The sequence below is a fragment of the Stomoxys calcitrans genome, chromosome 3, assembly GCF_963082655.1.
Source record: "Stomoxys calcitrans chromosome 3, idStoCalc2.1, whole genome shotgun sequence".
Lineage (NCBI taxonomy): Eukaryota > Metazoa > Arthropoda > Insecta > Diptera > Muscidae > Stomoxys > Stomoxys calcitrans.
In genome coordinates this window covers 93,120,191-93,144,921 of record NC_081554.1, presented here as the reverse complement: position 1 = coordinate 93,144,921, position 24,731 = coordinate 93,120,191, and the positions used below count along the sequence as shown (strand labels likewise).

Here is a 24,731-nt window from a genome sequence, read left to right as displayed (position 1 = left end):
TTGGGACAGAGAGTTATGTTAGGCACCTTAAGTGTTCTGCCTTTGGGGGGTATGGTGCCTACTCTCTTGAACCTGTGTTTGGAATTGAAAGGAATCTTGTGAGGATAAACTCCTTTCCAACAGAAACGATAAGACTAATGGAACAGTGACGAAGAATCTAAACTGTTTCCATGGTTTCTTCGAGTAAATATTTGCAATTGTAAAGCCACAGGTGGAGGCAGACGTTGTTTTTAGTCAGAAAACATTGTAGTGTAGAGGCTTGGTACGTGGACTAAGAATTCTCAGTTTAATTCAGTTTGTAAAGACCTGCCAGACCAGCTCTTGTTTTGGAATGCGCACATGTATGCGGATTTTGAGCAGGTCTAAGGAATGTCTGGTTATTAAGAAGCGGTTTTTACGCTAATCTTGTGACCCTGTTGTTGTTGGTAATGAAAAATTGGAAATCGTGGTTCTCGCATAGAACTTGGAGTTGACATTCAACAGTGCCTTGTCGTTGAGAGACCATATTAATGCTGCTGTTGGTCAAGCTTCGCTCGCTTTGATCCATCCCTCAATGTTCTCCCCTTTGGGAAAGAATACTGATAGCGAAGTTCTATATTGTACCTAGCACAGTCTACGGTTATGATAACTGCGATTCTCGAAGCAGTTGGAAGATCGATATGTTTTATAATAGTATAATACGTAATGTTTATGAGCTTCGTTGTCATGACTCCTCATTCCATGCACAAACACCACTTCATTTATTTGAAACAATAGATTTGCAAGATCAAACCGAGGGATACAATTTATACCAGGGATACACAGTGTCTTTGTCTCTAAATGGCACTTATTTTTATACACCGTTCAGTTTTGAAACTCACTCCCGCGTGATTTTCAAACTATCAGTAACGCTGTAATTTCAAAGAAAAATTACTAGATCACTTTAAGGATTCTAGATAACGCTTCATAAAAATAACAAGTAAGAAGGCGTTGGATACCCACCACCTCGGATATATATGTAAACCACCTTTCGTCAAAATCCGGCGAAAAATGCATACCTTATGCTCCATAGCGGTTCTATCGCAATATGTTCCGTTTTAAACCAAATACTAATAAGTACAAGTCATTGTTCAATTGTGTATAACAAAATATTGATATTTTTAGTAGCTACATCCAATAATAAACTGATCTGAACCATATACGACGGGGATGTCGAAAAGCCTAACATAAGCCACTGTGTCAAATTTCAGTGAAATCGGATTATAAATGCGCCGTTTATGTGGTCAAGACTTTAAATCGAAATATCGGTCGATATGGCAGCTATATCCAAATCTGGACCAATCTAAGCCAAATTGAAGAAGTATTTCGAAGGGCCCAACACAACTCACTGTCTCAAATTTCGGCAACATCGGACAATAAATGCGTATATGTGTATATGGCAGGTATATCCAAATCTGAATCGATCTGGGCCAAATTGAAGAAGAATGTCGAAGGGCCTAACACAACGCACTGTCCCATATTTCAGCAATATCGGATAATAAATGTGGCTTTTATGGCCCTAAGACCCTAAATCGACGTCGGTTTATATGGGGGCTATATCAAGATATAGTCCGATATAGCCCATCTTCGAACTTAATCTGCTTATGGACAAAATACTGTAGCGTGATTTCAACAGACAGACGGACGGACATGGCTAGATCGTCTTAGATTTTCATGATGATCAAGAATATATATACTTTATAGGGTCGGAACTGGATATTTCGATGTGTTGCAAACGGAATGACAAAATGAATATACCCCCATTCTCGGTTGTAGGTATAAAAAATAAATTGTAAAAGGTAGATATGTTTACTACAATATTGTTTATATTTTGATATTCGAAAGCACGCTAACTTTCGAAGGAGTAAAACAATACGCTTGCAGTGGCTCTTGGGGTGGAAATCTATATACATATATGGCAGCTATATCTAAATCTAGGCCGATTTCTATGAAATTCATAGTCATAAGGAAATCCTTCCTGCAAAATTTCGAGAGAATCGGTTAACAAATGACCATTTTATTGTATTATTACAGCAAATCGGACGAACATATATATGGGAGCTATATCCAAATCTGAACCGATTTTTTCCAATTTCAATAGGCTTCGTCTCGGATTAAAATTGCGACCTGTAGTTTGTGCACAAATTAACATGGACAGACGGACAGACAGACAGACATAGATAAATCGAATCAGAAAGTGATTCTGGGTCGATCGGTATACTTATCAATGAGTCTATCTCTCTACCTCTTGGGTGTTACAAACTAATTCACTAAGTTATAATACCCTGTACCACATTAGTGGTGTAAGGTTTAACAATTAATTGGACCAATTAAATTCGTGATTGAAACCTATTTTTATTTTTTTCTGGGTATGTGTACATTTTTAAAATATTGCGTCGGGTTAAAAACTTTTGCGTATATTTCTAGTTAATATATACCACGTTAAGTATTAGAGTACGAGTATGGTGAATATAAAATAACAATTTACCTTGGTTTGGGAAAACTATCCGCACGTTTCGATCGTCTCTTGCGCAGCCATATCCGTTTGCCAACCTTAACGCGCATTTTAAAGGGAATATTATCACTGATGTGGTTGATGTTGATGGGAGCAATTTTTGCGAGTTGCAGGGAACTCCCAGACGCAGGAAGTAATGTCAAAGGTATGCGCAAGCTTGAATGCAACGCCCACGCACAAGCGTTCTGCAAGGTACTCAGTGTAGAGATTTTCTACTTTAAGTTGTTTAGACTCTTTCCAAAAAGGAGCAGAGAATGGTCCCAATTGAAAAATTGAAACCGGATCACAGATAGAAAACAAACACTTTCAACGATGACGACGACATTCACTTTCAGATGTGAGTGAACAAACGAAAATATGATTTTTAAGTGTTGTTGTTAAGCTGTTGTTGGGCGAACAAAGTAATCTTTCAAAATGGAATGTAAAAAGTGCATTTACTCGTATTTCACTACTTGTTTACTAATAGTTTGTTGTTGTTGTTGTTGCTATTTCTGCTGTGATGCCTTTGTTGCTGATGAGGATGATGATGATGTTGCTGCTGATGCTGATGCAGTTGCGATATGCTTCGTTGCAATTTTAGAATATTTGTTGTTTTCACGCTAATGCTGTTGCTGCTGCTGGTGCACGCGCTGCCTGGGATGACTGATGCTGTTGCTGTATTTCAGTTAATTTGTTGTTTTGTTAGTTTTGTGTTCACCATTAATTCAAATTTGAATTCAATAGTGAGTCGAGGCGGCTGGCGTTCTTGTTCCCAGATTCTGCGCTTTCTACTCAACAGCTACAACTAATTTCTAATTTCCATTTCAGCCGCCGAGTTACAGCAATCAGTTGTAATTTTGTTATTTACAGTTGGCGTTTTGTTGTCGTTTTAAGAAGAATTTTTGTTTCGATTTTTGTTTTGGAATTTCCAACTAAGAAATCATGCCGGACAGGTACTTAGTTATTGTAATGGAACCACAGAACAAACATTGAACTGTGAGTTTTGTTTGTGTATCGACTTCTTAATAAAAACAAAAAAATGGAATCTGCTGCTTTTATTCAGAGTGGAGGGAAGTAACGTTACGACATTTTGTGATGCAGTGGTTTAGGTAGGCTAATATTATTGTGATGTCTAGTAGCTGGTAGTTGTTGTTGTTGTTGTGGTCACTATTTTGTATTATTTAATATGTGGAATTAATTAAAGCAAACAAAAATAGGTTGTAATTTTTTTTTCTGGTTGAAATTCACAGGTATTCTCAGCTGTTGTATAGTTTGTTTTTCTTTTTTTTTACCTTTCGACTTAATTATTGTTGTCCTCACATAAAAACCTTTCTTTTGTACATTTTTGGGTATTAACTGGTTGTTCTTTTTTTCTGAGTCAAAAAGTTTTAATACATGTTTTTTTTTAAGCTATTGTTGAGGCATATTTTTCTTTTTCTTTGAGCTTTTCTTTTAATGCTTCAGGGTTGCCTTTGTATTCCAGTGACCTTTATGAAGATAAAATTACTACTATTATATTTTCAACTTATATTTCACATATACTCTTGATACAATTTGCAATTTGTAAGAATTGAGGTTTAACGATGACGACGAAGGAATTTTAAATACAAAAATTTTAATTTTAGGCATAATTGATGTTTTATAACAAATTTGCTAGTCTCATGAATATTCGCAGAGTATCTAGTTATTTTACTTGAGTTATGTTTTTTTCGGGTTTTATGTATATGACAATAGGTTTACATTAATTTAGTTTTAATCGAGATTATGTACCGATCCACAACGCTGCCTCGCGGGCTAAAAAAGACATTCGCTGACCAAATATGTCTGTTGAATATAGATATGAACAAGCCTGACAACGACAACGATGGCGACATCTGTCACCATTTCAAACGGATAGAAATGTCTCCCTCGAAATTTTCGGCCACACTATTCACCACAAATAAAAAGAATGTCTCAATGAAGTCAAAGTCGATGGGCGAAGAATTCCAACAGTAAACCGCTCGAAGAATCTAGCGGGTGACCCTCGACAACCTTTTCCCATTGTACGCCTTTGCCACGGCAATCTGAAACAAAATCCTCAAATCTTTGACAGGCAGCACTTGGAGAATGGACAAAGAGACATAACTAACAACCCAAAAGGCTATTGGCCGATCGTTAGTAGGAGTAGGAGTGAGCAATACATAGTTTATAAACCAGCAGACCTGTCAAAACGTAGCATTAAGGACCATCACGGGCTGCCTTCAGATGAGAAACATCAACCATCTACACGAGGAGCCCAATATCTTTACTGTTAAAGATCAAGGTGAGCATCAGTCAGGCCTGTCAAAACGTAGCATTAAGGACCATCACGGGCTGCCTTCAGATGACAAACATCAACCATCTACACGCGGAGCCCAATATATTTACTGTTAAAGATCGAGGTGAGCTTCTGTCTTAACAATATCTCCTAAGCTGCCAAGAGAATTAGGTTAGGTTAGCTTAGGTTGAAAAGAGGGTGCAGATATTAATCCGCCCCATGCCACTATGGACATACATTTATTGACGGCAGTCCTCTTCACCGATAAATCGTCCGCCCTTCTCAGTACGCTCCTAAATGTGACATTTCCAATTCATTTTCCTGTCCAAGATCACTCCTAAATATTTTTGATCTTGTCGGATATCGAAATCGTTCTATTGAGGAAACGTGGTACGTCAAATTGGCCCACCTTCTTGTTTCTCGTGAACAAGCCGATTTCAGTCTTCTCTGGGTGAACATTAAGATCTCTGGGTCTAGCCAAGTCGTGCGAGTGCGAGACATTGCTGCCAGGGGCACAGGCTTAGATAGACGGAACTCTTGTATTTTCATTTTGGAGCTCATGCTATATAGACGGATCAAATTTAGAGGACTGATTGTGATTAAAAATCCAGGGGTAAACTTGAGAACCCTGACCATAATTCGATCCTGCAGGCAAAGATCTAGACGTTCACACAATGCGTGAAGTGGTATGGCGTTCACGCAAGGACGTCGATTCAACCGTTTTTGAATCTATACGGAACACGCAAGTCACCGTAGCACAGAGGTTAGCATATCCGCATATGTCGTTGAATGCATAGGTCTAATCCTGGCGTGGACATCAAGCAAATTTTCAGCGGTGGTTATCCCCTCCAAATGCGGCGTTATTTTAATGGTACTATGCTATATAGAAACTTCTCCCCAAGACTGATAAACGGAGCAAAGGTAGTTGATTTTTTAAAATCAGTCTCAGTCACATGTAATCGTTACATTTTACACCGGCACACCAAAATCTAATTTTTATGATATTACCTTATCTTCACGAAACTTTTTAGTTAAATGATGCATGTGACTTTAGTTTTGAATTTCGACACATTTTCGTCACTTTATTTTTTAAGAAAGGGTTCATTAGCAATTCTGGTCTTGTTTTTGGTTTTCGTTTGTCTTGCTCACTGCATTAATTTCCATTTAAGTCGATTTTTAAAAACACTTTATAAACACAATAGACCGTCATACCGACTGACAGACAGACAGACAACCGAAGACGTAATTCTCAAAAACATTGGCACGCTTATTTCATTTAATTCCATTCCATTTTAAATTCCCAGTCAAATGACACTATGGGGCGCGCGACATTGACTCCTCGCAAGCGTTTAAAATCCGATTTGAGAAAAGTGTTAAATTTTTTTTTCACATTTAATAGAAAAATCTCATATTTTGTCTTCATTGTTATTTAGATGATGGGTGGATGGTGGGCTGGTTGGTTGGTTAACTTTCCTTTTCCTTGCTTGCCGGCAAAGGAAGGCGGAGATCCGCTTGAATTTCGTTTGCCATTGTGGCTGTGCTCTTGTGGCGGTCTTATCCAAGCAAGCGTTTCAATGGAAATGTCTTGCGAATAGGAGCAAAAACCTCGTCGAAGACATTTCGTTCGCCACGCTCTTCCAGAAACTGATGGGGTTTGTTGGCTGTATTCAAGTCTGAGCCGTGTGTGTCCATTTGTATTTGATTTTTTTTCGTTTCATTTGCTGGAATGGGGTAGTAATGGGTTTTTGTTTTGTTTTATTTTTTTTTTTTATTTTCTTCATTTGAAAATGTTGGGTGATTATGACGAAATCGTTTTTACTTTCGTTTTATGCGACTTTCCCAGGCTTGGCCGGCATTTGTTTTCTACCACTTTGGTTTTGCATTTCCCATCGATTAATGGAAGCCTGAGTTCGTTTGCAAAATTTCTTTAATTTTTAATTTGCTGAATGATACTTAGGGGTCGTTCTTGTGGTGTGCTTTAGGTACATTATGAACCAACATGGCATCACCATTGTGAAGATGAAAATGATTCATGCGAAGGTTGGTTGGTGATAAGGGAAGCCCTATGCCACGAAAACACTAAAAGAAAATATGGAACCGATATACAATCGAATAATTGTGATATGTATGCATGGTTTATGCCAAGAAAGAATTTAACATAATGCTCCATTGTCCAGGAGGCCACCGTAGCGCAGAGCTTAGCATGTCCGCCTATGACGCTGAACGCTTGGGTTCGAATCCAGGCGAGACCATCAGAAAAGAAAATTTTCAGCGGTGGTTTTCCCCTCTTAATGCTGACAACATTTGTGGGGTACTATGCCATGTAAAACTTCTCTCCAAAGAGGTGTCGCACTGCGGCACGCCGTTCGGACTCGGCTATAAAAAGGAGGCCCCTTATCATTGCGCTTAAACTTGTATCGGACTGCACTCATTGATATGTGAGAAGTTTGCCCCTGTTCCTTAGTGGAATATTCATGGGCAAAATTTTCATTTGCTCCATTGTAATAATTTTACCAAAACGCAGGTGATGTCCCCCATAAATGCAGTGCATTCGTTGATCATCTTCTAAACTTCTGAAGATCGTAGGCAACAGGAAAGACATAAGCCGCAAGAGGATTTCATATTCATACTATTCGGGTTAATAATGAGTTTACCCGGTAATTGGTCAACAGGGGAATCGATTACAAACTTTTGTGCTTTTCTATGAAATCTTGTATCTACCAATAAACTCCTCACCTCAGGGATAAGAAGACGTATCTCTGCGGAATAAAACAAGTACATTCCGAGGGTGTTCAAGGGGAAACGTGAATTTGGATACCCCAACATTGCTCTTCTTTGAACCCTGTCTACCAACTCCAAATAAGACTTTCGAATCTCTGCCCTTCATATACCTTCATTTCGGCCTGATGTAGGTTGTATAAATTTTGAGAAAATCAGAGGAACTGAAATAATTTTTCCATCGCTTATGAAAGCCCAAGCACTTGAATGCTTCTTTCGAAACTTCCAACATATTTTTTGACCAAATCACATTGTTCAAAATCCATACCGCCAATAGATAATGATGATCGTAATGAGTCAGTGATTTGTGTGACAACATACAGCGCTGGGTCTTAAGTGTGAAAAAATCTACTTTTCTCAGACGACCTCACTTCGAAATAACCCGTAAATCCAGTCAGAGTGCATCATCCATAATTCGCCTCTTGTCCTAATTAGATAAGTCCGATTCAAAGTTCTACTCAAAAGATGGTGCATAAAGTTAGGTAAAAGGGAGAGAGGAAGGACAAGACCGTGTGGTCCACTAGCGGTCAATTATATTTAATGGATGAGAATAAATCTATAGCAACTCGTAAAGGTCGATAAAGTTAGGTTGGAGGTCGCACAACGAGCAACCTCGGTTACTAAGCGCTTCACTCGGAGAAAAAAGTCCCTTGTGATTACCCCAGAAGAAAGTAAAATAGAAGAGTAGAAGAAGGAGAAAAATAGACAAAAATATGCAACACAGAACGATACAAGATTAAAAATAAGGAGAGAAAACGAAAACAACGCATAAGACAAGAAGAAAGAACTCACCATCGAGAGTATGATCCAGTTTCACGACGTCCTGCACAGGGCCTTTGACACCCTATAGCTTATAGCATCAGCCCCTCATTATTCGCGCAGTAATCGTAGAAGGCGTCCAAGCTACCAAGAAGCTCGCTCAGTGGAGATCTCACTGATTCCAAAGCAAGATCTGCGGCAATCAGCGATTCATTCCTGGCCAGCTCGTCGGCCGCTTCCTTCCTCGCCCAACCTTGATAGCCTGGTACCTAGCAGAGCCTAACAGCATTTTCTATGGTTCGAAGAAGCTCTTTGCATCTTCTAACCAATTTCGTGTTCAGGTGGCGCGAAGCCAGAGCCTGTCCACGTATATCGTGACCTTCCGATCTGGCCCCTGCTCTCACGTTAACATCCTCTCCAGAGCCTTCATGATCGCGAACACCTCCGCCAGAAAGACGCAGCACCTGTTCAATAGTTTATAAGACTCCCTGATTCCAAGGAATTCAATAGAGACTCCTGCTCCAGTACCCCCTTCCAAGTTAGACCCAACCGTGTATACAAAGGGTCACGGGAAGAGCGGGGTGCAACCAACCGAGATACCTCTTTTCGAAAAAACGACTTCCCACCCATCAACAAGGAAGGACTCCCTTGGTATATAAACAGTCGTGCTGCATACAGTAAGGCGCCATGCGCCATCACTATCCCTCGCAGAACAGAATAATAGCCTAGAAAAGAGGAGCGCCATGTACTTGACTCCCTCGGTCTCATAGCGATCATTGTTGTCACACACCCAACACATAGGTGCAAAAGCACAAGATCGAGGTTGACATTCATCGCTTCTCCCTGGGTCATTTCTCCTTGTCCCAGAGATTAGCACTGCAGCGGTACATTGTTCCTTTTCAATCATGCTGTGAAGGGCACAGTTATTCAAAGCTTTGTGCCACACTAGACAACCAAAGGTGGGAATTGTCCGAACGGCCGCCGTAAACATCCAGTGCACCGTCCCTGGCCTTAGGCCCCAATTCCTTCATATAGAGATGCGACAGGAGTAGAGCGCATTCAGTCCCCTTTTAACTATTTCTTCGACGTTTTTTTCCAACGTTTTTTGTGGTCAGGAATCGCGCTTCCTCCTTCCCAGAAATTTTCCCAGGATTTATGTCAAACCCGTTGGCCATCGCCCATCCGTACAGCTTCCTCAAAGCTCCTTGAAAGAGGTCCCTAATAGTAGAGAGAAAACGGCCACCCATCATGATTACGACGTCGTCCGCGTAGGCAATAACCTTCACCCTGCGACCTCCGATGGCCCTCTCCAATTGGTCTCATAAAGCCTGGCGTCAAAGTAAAAAACATTTTGGAAGCTGCTTTGGATCCTTGGGCCACAAACATTTCGGTAATCGCAAAAAGCACGTGTAAACCAAGAATGGCTATAAAAGCGCTTTGGGCATTTCATTTCGTGCACACAGTTGCTTTCCAATTTGCTCGATGGCAATCCGATTGACTTTTCTGTTTGGTCCATTTTAGGCAACGTAAGGACTAACAAGTAAAAAGGCATTAAATTTAGCCTGGGCGAGCTTTAGATACCTTCCATCTAGGGTATATATGTTAACCACCTTTCGTCATAATCCGGTTCATAAATGCACCATTTATGAACCCATCGCAGCAAATTTAAATATGGTCCGATTTGGACCAAACTCGGCACGGACGTCGTGTGGTCTAATAAATCCAATTTACTGTTGCTAAAACAGAATATTGGTGAATATGGCAGCTATTTAAATCGGCCTGTACTTTGATACAGGCCGATCTGAACCATATAGGACATGGATGTCGAAAAAGCCTAACATTGGTCACTATGCTAAATTTCATCGAAATCGGCTAATAAATGCGCCTTTCATGAGCTCAAGACCTTAAAACAGGAGATCGCTCTTTATGGCAGTTACATCCGAATATATACTGATTGGGCCATATTGAATACGGAACCATACAGGGAACAGATGTTGGAAAGCCTTACATAGTTCCTTGTACCAAATTTCAGCGAAATCGGGTAAAAAATGAGCCTTTTATGGGCCCAAGACCTTAAATCGGGAGATAAGTCTATACTGCAGCTATATCTAAATATAGCCCGATCTTGACCATACTCAGTACAAATGTCGAGAGCCTAACGCAAAACATTGTGCCAAACTTTAGCGAAATCGGATAATAAATGTGGCTTTAATGTGGCTATATCAAGATATAGTCCGAATAAACCCATTTTCGAACTTAACCTGCCTGAACATTCCATTAAGGAATAAGTAAGAACGTGCTAAGTTCGGCTGGGCGAATCTTATATACCCTCCACCATGGATCGCATTTGCCGATTTCTATGCGCGGTATCTCTTTTTAGGCAAACAAAGAATATTGAATAAGAACTGTTATGCTATTGAAGCTGTATCAAGTTATAGTCCGATTCGGACCATAAATGAATACAGAACATTGTAGAATTCATTGTGTAATATTTCAGTTCATTCGAATAAGAATTGCGCCTTGTAGGGGCTCAAGAAGCAAAATCGGGATATAGGTTTATATGGGAGCTGTATCAAGCTATTGATCGATTGAGACCATATTAGACACGTTTGTTGAAAGTCATCAGAGAAGTCGTTGTACAAAATTTCAGCCAAATCGGACGAGAATTGCGCCCTCTAGAGGCTCAAGAAATCAAGACCCAAGCTCGGTTTGTATGACAGCTATATCAAAACATAAACCGATTTGAACCCTACTTAGCGCAGTTGTTTGAAGTGATACCAAAACACCACGTGGAAAATTTCAGTCAAATCGGACGAGATTTGCTCCCTCTAGAGGCTCAAGAAGTCAAAATCTAAGATCGGTTTATATGGCAGCTATATCACAATATGGACCGATTTGGCCCATTTACAATACCAACCAACCTACACTAATATGAAGTATTTGTGCAAAATTTCAAGCGGCTAGCTTTACTCCTTCGAAAGTTAGCGTGCTTTCGACAGACAGATGGACGGACGGACGGACATGGCTAGATCGACTAACCGACCTACAGTAATATGACGTATTTGTGCAAAATTTCAAGCGGCTAGCTTTACTCCTTCGAAAGTTAGTGTGCTTTCGACAGACAGATGGATCGACATGGCTAGACCGACATAAAATTTCGCGACAATCAAGAATATATATACTTTATGGGGTCTCAGACGAATATTTCGAGGTGTTACAAACAGAATGACGAAATTAGTATACCCCCATCCTATGGTGGAGGGTATGTAAATTCATGAATGAGATAGAGACCTGCTGGGGAACGGGGATGTTGTGCTATGTGGTCTTTCAGCATCACATATGCAAATTGGATAGAATGTTGTATAAGTATCACAAAAATGAGCAGCAGAGCCGGGAGCCTCAGCTGTCATGTGGATATAAGCAAAGCGGTGGTAATGAAGAAGAAAGTCTGGCTACCTTTCGAAACGAAACATACACCAACGGCTGCCATGTCGATGTCCAAGGATCTGTTGATCGGGCAATTTCTCTTCAGTAACTTTTCAATAATCAAATCTTTCCGCTAAACATTATTCTCACTTTATAGAAAGGCAACTAATCTAATCTATAACTTTTTCCACAAAGTTTTAGTTTTTAATGTCGATTATGGAATATTCATAAAGATTTCCACGTATTTATCATTCGTTAATGCTCTTGGTTGCTCCTTAGTTTGATTAAAGTTTTTCAAAGGGTTATTTAAGTCAATTTTATTAAAAGCTGGGGGCGCTTTGATTCCGCATAGAGCCGAAACATTCTGTTAATTAAAATACGCCTTCACTCTCATCACTTTCACATCGTTGCTCTTCTGTGTGATAATTACTTTGTAATCCTATTTAGAAATCTTTTCGTAAGAGGTTTGAGACAAAGGGAAAACACTAATAAAGACAAATACGCAATCACTCACACACAAACCTAGCAGACAATCGATGAAGTTTCCAAGATTTTGATGTCATCATCAAAATATTTTCAACAACTAAAACTGACTAATCGATTTCCTAAAAGTACTGAAAAAAGTTAAAGTGTGTCTGTCCTTCTATGTTATCCTTTTACTTACAATATAGTTCTTGACATTGAGTAGGAGAATGCATGCAAATGGGAATGTGTGTGTGTGTGTGATAGACAAAGGACATCAAGAGTTGAAGCTGGAATGAAATTAAACCATTTTGTAGATAAAAAGGGAATGAATATTTAAAGTCCTATGGTCCGCATATGCCACAAATATAAACTCCTTTAGATTCCCGTGTATTGCTAACAACTGCATACGAAAGGAAATATTAAATCGATCTACTCAGATAGTTCAATAATACTAACCAACTTATTTTGTCTCCTTTGAATGGCGCAGTTTGTATTTTGCTAGGAAAATTAAATTATTCAATATTTTAATAATTATGGAGAAACACGTCCCTACTCAATAAAAGCTATCTTAAGAAAAGTCTTTGCTGGGGAACATTTCTTCGCAATTTCCAAAATTTTGTCTTTAATAAATTTTCAGTCGTCCTAAATAAATAGAGTTTTGCTTGAATATTACCGTTTAGGTTGCCCACAAACATTTCCTTGTAATTTGTTTGCTTTGACATGAGATATTTCTTGAATTTAAGGGTAAGGAAAATAAATAGAAACCCTTTTTAGAATGATTAAATTGGTCATCTACAATTGGAACAATGGGATGACACGAGTTGACAAATAGCAGTTTGTCAGTACCATCAAGATTTTTTGAAACAAGTAAAAAGGCGTAAGTTCGGCCGGGTCGAAATTTGGATACCCACCACTTTGGGTATATAGGTAAACCACCTTTCGTCAAAATCCGGTGAAAAAAGCATACCTTATGCCCCATAGCAGCTATATCGAAATATGTTCCGATTTGGACCAAATACTTATAAGTACAAGTCATTGTTCAATTGTGTATTACAAAAAGAACAGAAGAAGGAAGATGCCTTCTAGTTCCCACCGTTGAACCATCCAGATCGCTTTAAAAAGCCCAGTAACTTGCGAATTTTCACATCCGCTAAATCAGACAGGTTCTCAAAGAAATGATAACCTAAAGTGGAACTCCTTCTAACTGCTAGTGCGGGACACACACACCGAAGTTGTTCTATAGTATCTTCTTCTTCGACGTCACTACAGCTTCTGCAAAAGTCGTTGCTGGCAACCTTCAGTCTGTCAGCATGTTTTCCGAGTGGACAGTGACCTGCCATGATGGACTCAATGATTGATACGTCTGACAGCAAAGCAGTAGACCTCTTCAAGTCTACACTAGGCCACATAGTTTTGAATGCTCACAGCCCCCCCGTGACCATCTATCATTCGTTGACCTTCGGGCCTGGTGCTGAAAACTTAGCTTACATGTCGCTAGAGGCCTAACCACAGATTCCAGTATCCCTGGAGTGTTTAGAGTGCTTTAGAATTCCCTGGGATATCTCTGTGGCCCGGCACCCAAAACAAGTGAATTTTGAACTGTTCAGCCATCTCGTTAACAGATCTGCGGCAGACGAGGGCGGTTTTTGTGTTCAGAAATACGCTCTCCAGGGATTTAATAGCTGCCTGGTTGTCTGAGAAGATATTTATGCCAATCGTCGTAATGATATTATATCTTAGCCATTCCACCACTTCCTTAATTGCAAGTATATCTGCTTGATACGCACTGCAGTGGTCGGGTTACCTCTTCGATATGACCAGTTCTTGATCTTTAGAGCACACCATCCGTACTCCACGTCGTTTAGTTTGAAACCATCCGTATAGAAGTCTATGTAACTTCTGTTACCAGAGATATCGTAGTTCCAATCGGTTCTATCAGGAATAGTGCTACAGTAATTTTTATCAAAAAGCGGCTCAGGTAGGGTGTAGGGTAATGCAAGTTGGGTAGCCACAATGTCCTAAGGCATAAGATGTAGCATTAAATTCAGTGCTTCAGATGGTGTCGTCCTCAGTGCGGCTGCGATGCACAAACAAGCCATCCTTTGGATCCGGTTAAGTATTGCGCAGTAGGTGGTCCGTCCATCAGACCACAACACAACACAACACAACACATAGCATAATAGGTCTGACAACTGCAGCATAACCCAATGAATGACACGTGGGTGAGTGGCCTTTCTTGCCTTTCCAAATGTTGGATTTAAAGTTCAATTTTCTGTCCAGCAAAACACCCAGGTATTTTGCGCTTTCTATAAATGGAACATTCTCTCCACCCAAGGATACAGGCAACTTGTAACTCCTGCTGAAAAGAACTACTTCTGTCTTGCACGGATTTATACCCAGACCCCTCACGGTAGCCCACTTTGCTGTTGCACGTAGAGCCTCCTGAAGTATATTTCTTAGAGTCCTGGGAAACTTTCCCCTAAACGCAATTGCACGTCATCACCATACGCGACCACTTTAATACCTTTTTCTTCCAGAGACAATAATATATTTTTAGTAGCTATATCTTAAAATAATCCGATCTGAACCACACGGATGTCGGAAAGCCTAGCATAAGTCACTGTCCCAAATTTCAGTGAAATCGTATGATAAATGCGCCTTTTGTGGGGCCAAGATTTTAAATCGAGAGTTCGTTCAGCTATATTCGAATCTGGACCGATCTGTGCCACATTGCAGAAGTACGTGGAGGGGCTTAACTTAACTCGCTGTCCCAAATTTCGGTGATATAGGACAATAAATGCGCCTTTGATGGGCGCAAGACCTTAAATCGAGAGATCGGTCTATATGACAGCTATATCCAAATCTGGACCGATCTGGGCCAAATTAAAGAAAGATGTCGAAGGGCCTAATACAACTCACTGTTCCAAATTTAAGCAAGATCGGATAATAAATACGCATTTTAAGGGCACAAAACCTTAAATCGAGAGATCGGTCTATATGACAGCTATATCCAAATCTGGACCGACATGTGCCACATTGCAGAAGTATGTGGAGGGGCTTAACTTAACTCGCTGTCCCAAATTTCGGAGGAATCGGACAATAAATTCGCCTTTGATGGGCGGCTATATCCAAATCTGGACCGATCTGAGCCAAATTAAAGAAAGATGTCGAAGTGCCTAACACAACTCACTGTCCCAAATTTCAGCAAAATCGAATAATAAATATGGCTTTTATGGGACTAATACCCTAAATCGGCTGATCGTTCTATATGGGGTCTATATGGTGATATAGTCAGATATAGCCCATCTTCGAACCTAACCTGCATATGAACAAAAAATGAATCTGTGCAAAGTCTCAGCTCAATATCTCTATTTTTAAAGATTGTAGCGTGATTTCAACATACAGACGGACGGACATAGCTAGATCACCTTAGATTTTGACGCTGATCAAGAATATATATACTTTATAAGGCCGGAAATGTATATTTCGATGTGTTGCAAATGGGATGAAAAAAAATAAAATACCCCCATTCTTCGGTGGTGGGTATACAAATATTCATCCATGGAGCGAGTAATTTTTTTCCATGTGTCTCAAAACACACCACATTAAAAGATTACGAAAATATATGTTTAAAATCTAGGCCATATTTTGGAAAAATATATATTTGAACTATTTTCCCTTCAAATTTTAGTTCCTGTAAACAAGTGCGATAGAAAATCTACTCAATCGACGCATATACTCCTGACAGTCGAATTAACAATTAATCCGTGTCACGCAGTTTCGGAATGTCTTACAAATGAAATTAAAAATAAATGTTTGTTTACCTTGGTAATTTCCAAGATATATCCCATAATAATATATGTGGCTAATAGTATTTTCCAATATTCCGGCCAGAAAAGGAAACGAAATTGTCAAGTATCGTAAATATCCATCAATGTCAACGCTTGCATGTAGCCTGTATTTATACAAAATATATACTAAAGCATTTTTGAAACTTTATATCCTTTGACCCAAGCAAATTATAGCTTATGTTCGTTCACTGAAAATAGGAATTAACAAGAAAAAGGACGAATAATGATTGTTTTAATTCAGTTCAAGATGAGGACATGTTATGGTCATTACCAATGGCTCATTACCAATGGATCATTCTAGCGTGTATTGGTGGTTAATTAGCTTGTGTTATCTTGATGAAATAGATATCAGTGTCTTCGCAGGCCTAAAATGATTTAATCAATAGCCCATCAAACACCTCTAACATGTGTACCTACTTATGTACGTACATATGTACTTGTCATGCCGCCATCTATTATTAATTTTAATTATTTGCTTAGGACCCATATACATACAAATACACTCTGCTCTACAGAGAATGTAAACTGCTTTTACCATCCAATAGTATATAGAAACGGCGCTTATCCAATTGGCGCTTATCCAATTGCTATGAAAAACCATTTCGTTGGTTCCCACGCCACTCACACCCTCCTCTGCCGATCAAGGGGGCCATCGCCCATTGCGTAGAGATGCACCCATAGTCCGAACCGTGGAGGGTTATTGGAGGTTAGAGTAATACTGGCTACAGAAATTCCAAACCCAGTAAAACACTGGAGTAAGATCAACAACATCTCTGGCAACTACTACAACAAACTACAGGTGAAGGAAAGTCTTCTTTATTACCTGAATAGGATCGGTGAAGGATATACTATTATTCAATTTCCGGCGAATTCCATGGTAAGCATCTATGTGCACCCGGCCGACACGGGATAACTATGAGCAACACACAAGCTGGAACTTTGAGCTCTGACTTGTGTGGTGTCCATCGTTATCACGGGAAGCTTAGCTGAAAGCTACCGGGAGCGTCCACAGGTTGCGGATGGTGGAAAGCTCCGTTTTTATGCGGAGTAGCTGCAAATGCGGCTGCGGGCAGCCAGCGATTTTCGAGAGGAGAGTTTCAGTGAGGAGTCCGGTGGCACTGGCTCTTAATTAAATACTGAGTGCTAATGCTATTCGATATGACAAGGTGAGTTATTGGCGCCAATGGCCAACAGCAGCGTCTGTTCCCAGGTTAGGGGCGGCTGGAGGCGAGCGTCGTATCTTGGATCAAGCAGCTCGCCACAACGAGGGATACATGTGCAATCCCACAAAACCCATGCGGTTGGGGCGTTGAGCCACTAACCCGCCCCGGAAAACTCCCCCCAACGTTGACGACCCACGCAAACGAAACAAGTAAAAAGGCGTTAAGTTCGGCCGGACCGAACTTTGGATACCCACCACCTAGGGTATATATGTAAACCACCTTTCATCAAAATCCGGTGAAAATTGCATATCTTATATCCCATAGCAGTTATATCGAAATATGTTCCGATTTAACCCAAATACTAATTAGTACAAGTCATTGTTCAATTGTGCATAACAAAATATTGGTCTTTTTAGTAGCTATATCTAAAAATAAACCGATCTGAACCATATACGACACGGATGTCGAAAAGCCTAACATAAGTCACTGTGTCAAATTTCAGTGAAATCGAATTATAAATACGCCTTTTATGGTGCCAAGACTTTAAATCGAGATATCGGTCTACATAGCAGCGATATCCAAATCTGGACCGATTTGGGCCAAGTCGCAGAATAATGTAGAAGAGCCTAACACAATCAATGTCTAAAGTTTGGGCGAAATCGGACAATAAATGCGCCTTTTTTGTGCCCAAAACCTTAAATCGAGGGATCGGTCCATATGGCAGCTATATCCAAATCTGAACCGATCAGAGCCAAATTAAAGAAAGATGTCGAGGTGCTAACACAAATCACAGTCCCAAATTTTAGCAAAATCGGATAATAAATGTGGCTTTTATGGGCCTAAGATCCTAAATCGGAGGATCGGTCTATATGGCAGCTACACCCAAATCTGAACCGATCAGAGCCAAATTAAAGAAGGATGTCGAAGGGCCTAAGACAACTCACTGTCCCAAATTTCAGCAAAATCGGATAATAAATGTGGCTTTTATTGGCCCAAGACCCTAAATCGGAGGATCGGTCTATATGGCAGCTATATTCAAATTTGGACCGATCTGAGCCAAAGAATGTCAAAGGGCCTAACACAACTCACTGTCCCAAATTTCAGCAAAATCGGATAATAAATATGGCTTTTATGGGCCTAAGACCCTAAATCGGAGGATCGGTCTATATGGCAGCTATATTCAAATTTGGACCGATCTGAGCCAAATTGACGAAGGATGTAGAAGGGCGTAACGCAACTCACGGTCTCAAATTAAAGCAAAATCGGATAATAAATGTGGCTTTTATTGGCCTAAGACCCTATATCGGCGGATCGGTCAATATGGGGGCTATATCAAGATATAGTCCGATATAGCCCATCTTCGAACTTAACCTGCTTATGGACAAAAAAAGGAATCTGTGCAAAGTTTCAGCTCAATATCTCTATTTTTGAAGACTGTAGCGTGATTTCAACAGACAGACGGACGGACATGTCTAGATCGTCTTAGATTTTTACGCTGATATATATATACTTTATAGGGTCGGAAATGGATATTTCGATGTGTTGCAAACGGAATGACAAAATGAATATACCCCCATCCTTCGATGGTGGGTATAAAAAGAACACTGATTTGCGGATCTGCACCTTGAATGACCGCACTCTTTATAGAGAAGTATGCGTGCTGTAGGAAGTATTAGAGAAATATATGCAAATGTTAACCGTGACTGCGCCTCAAATGGTCCATCCGCTTAGTGCAATTTTGTTAATTTACCGGTCCCGAATATAAAATAAAATGTTCGCCGATCTCGCCTCTCAATAAGTCCATTGTTATGCTGTGCTGTGTGGCATTTGGCACCGTCTTGTCCAAACCACAGGTCATGCAAGTCAAGCTCTTGCATTTTGGACAAAAAAATTGGATATCATCTCACGGCAGCGCTCACCATTCACAGTAACGTTACGATTCGCATCATCTTTGAAGATGTACGGTCCAATGATGCCACCAGCCCATAAACCGCACCAAACTGCGACTTTTTCTGGATGCATTGGTAGCTGTGGCAATGTTTCTGGCTGATTTTCGCTCCAAAATCCACAATTCTGTTTATTTACGTACCCACTGATCCAAAAATTTGCTTCGACCATAAAATGGAAGAAGCGCGCGACGAACTTTCTTAATAGAGCACGCATTTTGATAATAAAAAATTCAATAATTTGCAAGCGTAGTTCATTTGTAAGACGATTCACGGTTAAATTATAAAACAAACTGAAGATGTTTGATAGTGAAACAAAACACAAAACGTGCGCGAACTGTTTAAAGCAGTGTTGGCTAAAGATAATAACTAAAAAATCACCCTTTATAACTTGACCTCTAGGAAATGGGAAATATTTTGAAAGTAATGAATCGTTGAATATGGTCATAAGTGGCATATATTACTTATAGGCATAAGATTAAAGAATATTCACCGGTACACCATACGTCTCTGATATCTGGGAACTCTTCAATGATTTCAAACCACTCATCGCTTCATCCTCAGTAAGACTGATCTTATTAACTTCATAAGCATAGCTGGAACTGAAAGACAACTTGAAAAAAATTTGCGAACATATAGCATTTCTCGGAATCTTCTGACGATTCCCTACAATCAAGCTTCATGCAACTAGGGAAATAATAACTGTGACTATCTATCCTTTCTCAGGTTCCGTAAAGGACAAAGAAAAAAATCCACGATCGAGGCAAACACCAGGCCCACATCCTATCCATTGCATTACGAATGTTATTCGTCTGAAACAAGCACTGATCAAAAATGTTCTCCCAGAATGTATCTATACCAATTGATGGCGTTCTTTTTCGAGACCCACGATACCAATTGATGGCGTTTTTTTTCGAGGCCCACGATATTTGGTAAGTTGAAGTCACTGAAGCAAACAAGTTCAGAATCCATATGCAAATTCTATGCCTTCCTTATCAGTTCAGAATGTCTCAGGTAAATACCTTTCTCCGAATTACAAGAACAATGTGTTGATATAAGCCATAAACAAACCTCGACATTTTCTTGGAAATGTTAAACAGCTACGTAAGGTGCATTCCGCATTCCCGACTCATTAAACCACGGCTCTTCCCTTCATTTTATAAGCCGAAGGAATTTTTGCAAGACAATACGGCTTTTGGCCGTTAAGATCTATAATAGTCCTGAAAGCGTTTTTAGACTCCTTCATGACTTTTCTACCCACCCTTTTAAGTGTAATATTTTATTTTAAATGAATAACAATGGAAAACTTTCTTTACAGATCTTAAAGTGCATGAGTTCACATAATGAATCCTGACGCCTTTTCGCTACATACTTCCACGATTCAATCGAATATTCAGCACTCATTACTTGCACTGAGATGATGAATAAGAAAAGCTTTAAGCCCTTCAGCCTTCGTTCTTTAATGAGCCCACACAGAAACATATACTCTGTGCGTGCCAATGTTGTTTTCATATATACAACATGTGATATTCATAAGTGAATTACCAACAAATGTTGGAGTACTTAGAATATCTTGTATTTCTTTATACACTTTTTATGCAGGCAGACATACGGCTTACTGCCTGTCAAAAGGTAGAAAGATTCAAAAAAATAACAAACACTCTAACATTAATAAATGTCTGTATGACGATGAGTTCCTTCTCATTTCCTTTTCCCATGAAAATTTTATGCTCCGCTTGCCTCCCTCATATCCAATGAAAGCCCCTAGACTTCAGAGTCCTTTGAGAGCGGCAGGAGAATGAAAATGAAACATTTTTGAAATGTTAACGGAAAACACGGCCGCAAAGACAATCGATGAAGATGTTGGAAACATTATCAACAACAACAATAATACCGACAACAAAGAGAAGAACAAATTCAATTTAATAAATGTGTGTTATGTACGTATACATGTAGATTCTTACGACCATAAATAAATAATTTCTGTGGGAGACCAAAATATGTATTTCAATCAATGGGACATGCCTGTCCTTTGCCATCAAATTGAGTTGAATGCTAGCTGTATGAAACACCTTTGGGTGTATTTCGGTATGTTCTATGAGACATTTGAAATCAAAGAAATAAAGAGGGGTCATTTAAAGTTCTCGGGTCCATCATTTATTAAATTGCCTTTAACCCTGCAAAAAGGCTGCGTTCAGTTGCTGGAAATTGACCTAACTTGGAAAACTTACTCACATTCATTTAGTAAATTCCTTAAACTAATAAAACAAAATATTTCAATAAAATTACCGCAGCAAGCATTTGGGGTCTCTTTCCTATTGTTTGAGTAGAATGAATCACAACGGTAAGTAATGAGTTTTTGTTAAATTCTGTGATTTTGAAGGGTCAGAAACAGACGTGGCAATGAAATTATTATGACTTCTCAACTGCTCTTGGGGGAAATCATGTTTATTTACTGCAAAAATAACAAAATACAATTTCCTTATTAGTGTTGTACCAAAAAGGGGTAATCAGTAGGGACATTCATCTTTAAAAGGAGGAGGTTATGTATTTCTGAGTAGGCCATAATTGATACAATTGTATAACCTATACCATAGAATGGAATATACCAATTTCATCATTCCGTTTATAACACATCGAAATATTGTTCTAAGATCCCATAAAATATATATACAATCTTGATCGTCATGACATTTTAAGTTGATCTACCCATGTCCACCCGCCCCTTTGTCTGTCAAAAGCACGCTAACTTTCCAAGTATTTGTGTGAAAAATTTGCACAAATACTTCTTAATAGTGTAAGTCGTTTGGGATAGTAAATGGGCCATATCGGTCTATGTTTTGGTACAGCTGCCATATAAACCGATCTTGGATCTTGACTTCATGAGCCTCTAGCATAGCAATTCTTATCCATTGCCCTTTGTTTGCATTAAAAGAGATACCGGGCAAAGAACTCGACAAATGCGATCCGTGGTGAAGGGTATATAAGATTCGGCGTGGCCGAACAATTCCACTTATTGTTTTAAATTGAATGTGAGTTATATTTTTAGTGAACTTGTATTAATTAAATTCACAGTTTAAGTGAAACTAAACTTAAACCCTTCGAGAGTCTTTTAGTTCCCAAAATTGATAACAACGTCGTATCTTTAAAACAAAAACTTTTTCCAAATATAATCCGCTCTCACCTACATTCGGCACGGATGAGGCTCCTAGGATCGAAAACAACTAGTAAAAAATCTATCGTTCTAGAACGGGTAGCGATTTGGAATGGTTAGAGCTGAACTGGTAACGAGATCACAAATGAAGATATGACAGCCCAAACAAACACCCAAGGCACATGATTCAAAATTTTACAACTCTAACCATGCAACGTTTTGAAGATGTGTTTCTAATCGTTCTCAAACGGTAGATATATATCGGAGAAAGGTTTATATGGGAGCAGTATCAAGCTATTGATCGATTCAGACTATATTAAACACGTATGTTGTAGGTCATGAAAGAAGCCGTTGTAGAAAATTTCAGCCAAATCGGATGAGAATTGCGCCCTCTAGAGGCTTGAGAAATAAAGTTCCCAGATCGGTTTATATGGCAGCTATATCAGGTTCTAAACCGATTTGCGACATACTTAACACAGTTATTGGAAATCATAACAAAACACCTCATGCAAAATTTCAGCCAAATCGGATGAGAATTGAACGCTCTATTGGCTCAAGAAGTCAAGATCCAAGATCGGTTTATATGACAGCTATACCAGATTATTAACCGATTTGAATCATACTTAGCACAGTTGTTGGAACCAAAACAATACGTGCAAAATTTCAGTCAAATCGGACGAGAATTGCGCCCTCTAGAGGCTGAAGAAGTCAAGATCCAAGATCGGTTTATATGGCAACTATATCAAAACATGGACCGATTTGGCCCAATTAAAATCCCAACCGACTTACACTTATAAAAAGGATTTGTGTAAAATTTCAAGCGGCTAGCTTTACTCCTTCGAAAGTTAGCTTGCTTTCGACAGACAGACGGACGGACATGGCTAGATCGACTAAAAATGAATATGGGGTCTCTGACGCATATTTCGAGGTGTTACAAACAGAATGACGAAATTAGTATACCTCCATCCTATGCTGGAGGGTATAAAAAAATAAAATTGTTTTCGTTCTGTGGTGGGTATCCAACTTTTGTTTTTATAATAGCCACTCCAATAAGTTTGCAAAACATTTCCATGCTTATGGAGTACCCTTTCTCACACATTGAAATTTAGAAAGGTAATTTCTATTATTAACTCCTTTTAGGCATATTTTGTCTTATGTCAGTTTTAGTCCAAATATATTGCTAAATTTGTTGTTCTATTTAAAATTAGCTCCTCCAATTTTAGCCGGTGAAGTGAACCAATCATTATTATCCTGAATGGTAAATGATTGCAATAAACGAACGAAAACGTCATCACTCTGCGCCACAAAACAAATAAGGACCATAAGGTGGCGAAATGACGGTTCAATATTAAGGACTGCGGAATATAAATGGAACTCCTAAAACAAAAATAAATTTCATAAAAATACCTTTTTTAATTCCTACTTCAGCCGACCAAAATAGCAAGAGTGCGTAAATAATATGTGAGAAAAAGGCTTTTTCATACTTCCTTCATGAGGATAACACTTATAGTGGTATGGTTTCGCATTGCCATGTACTTACGTCCTTTATAAAGTGCGAGGATATTCATCATTTATGAGTTGCTCTTGGCATGGACGATTATTCACGGCGAGATGTTATCTGTAAATGTTTAATACCTTCCAATTAGTTTGGGATTTGTGCAATGTTGGAAAAAGTTTCCATTCACATTGTGATGCCAAAGGGGAAAAACAAAAATAAGTGTACACATGTTCTGCTCATCTACTTGTTCCTTTTATTCTCTACCGAGAAACTTTTTTATATTTAAATTTTAATTTTTGCTTAGTGTTCGTTGCGGAGGATGAAATGCAGAAAAAAGTCTCTACGTGTTATGGCCAAGCATAACAAGGTGTTGTGGTTCAAGGAAATGACATGGATTTTCAATTTTTCCATGTAGCCAGTGTGAACCAAACGTGCTCATTGAAAATCCTATTGGGTTTACTGAGATAGCATTTAATGTTAAAAATGCAAATTAATTCTAACGAATAGCTAGGGAAATGTAATACTCACCATTGAAAAAATTGTCGACAATTAATTTCGACATAGTTTTTTTCATAACTATCAGTCAGTTACTATTCCTATTAACATCTTGTTGTACTCTATACATCAATGCTGAAACAGGTCGGACATTCGGCTCCAAATTTAGACCCTACTCCATCATTTATTTAAGTCTCATATTGCCTCAATTGGTCTAGTTTTCCTCTTATAAGGACCTTAACTGTGTACTTGACCCCAGTAGGGTCATCGCAAACCGCCTAGATAACTCCATCTCAAACATTACATTGGTAGACACTTTACCATAAAAACAATGTCTTGATTATGACAGTTTATGAGTACGAATTTACTTAAACACAAGGAGAAAAAG

General features: G+C 39.2%; 1 protein-coding gene across 5 annotated transcripts in view; it reads right to left on the bottom strand.

The window, feature by feature from the left end:
- Positions 1–24,731, bottom strand: part of LOC106084088 (P protein) — a 251,127-nt gene that overhangs the window by 131,298 nt on the left and 95,098 nt on the right. For 2 of the 5 annotated variants that reach the window (XM_059364415.1, XM_013247554.2), the window contains exon 2: positions 2,507–3,999. The exons of 1 other annotated variant lie outside the window; for it this stretch is intronic. In XM_059364415.1, coding sequence (XP_059220398.1) covers positions 2,507–2,583 — 77 coding nt within the window. In that variant the 5' untranslated portion in view covers positions 2,584–3,999. Of the gene's footprint in view, positions 1–2,506; positions 4,011–5,816; positions 6,415–24,731 lie in introns of those variants that run through there. 2 more of the 5 variants (XM_013247555.2, XM_059364416.1) reach the window with 2 other exon arrangements.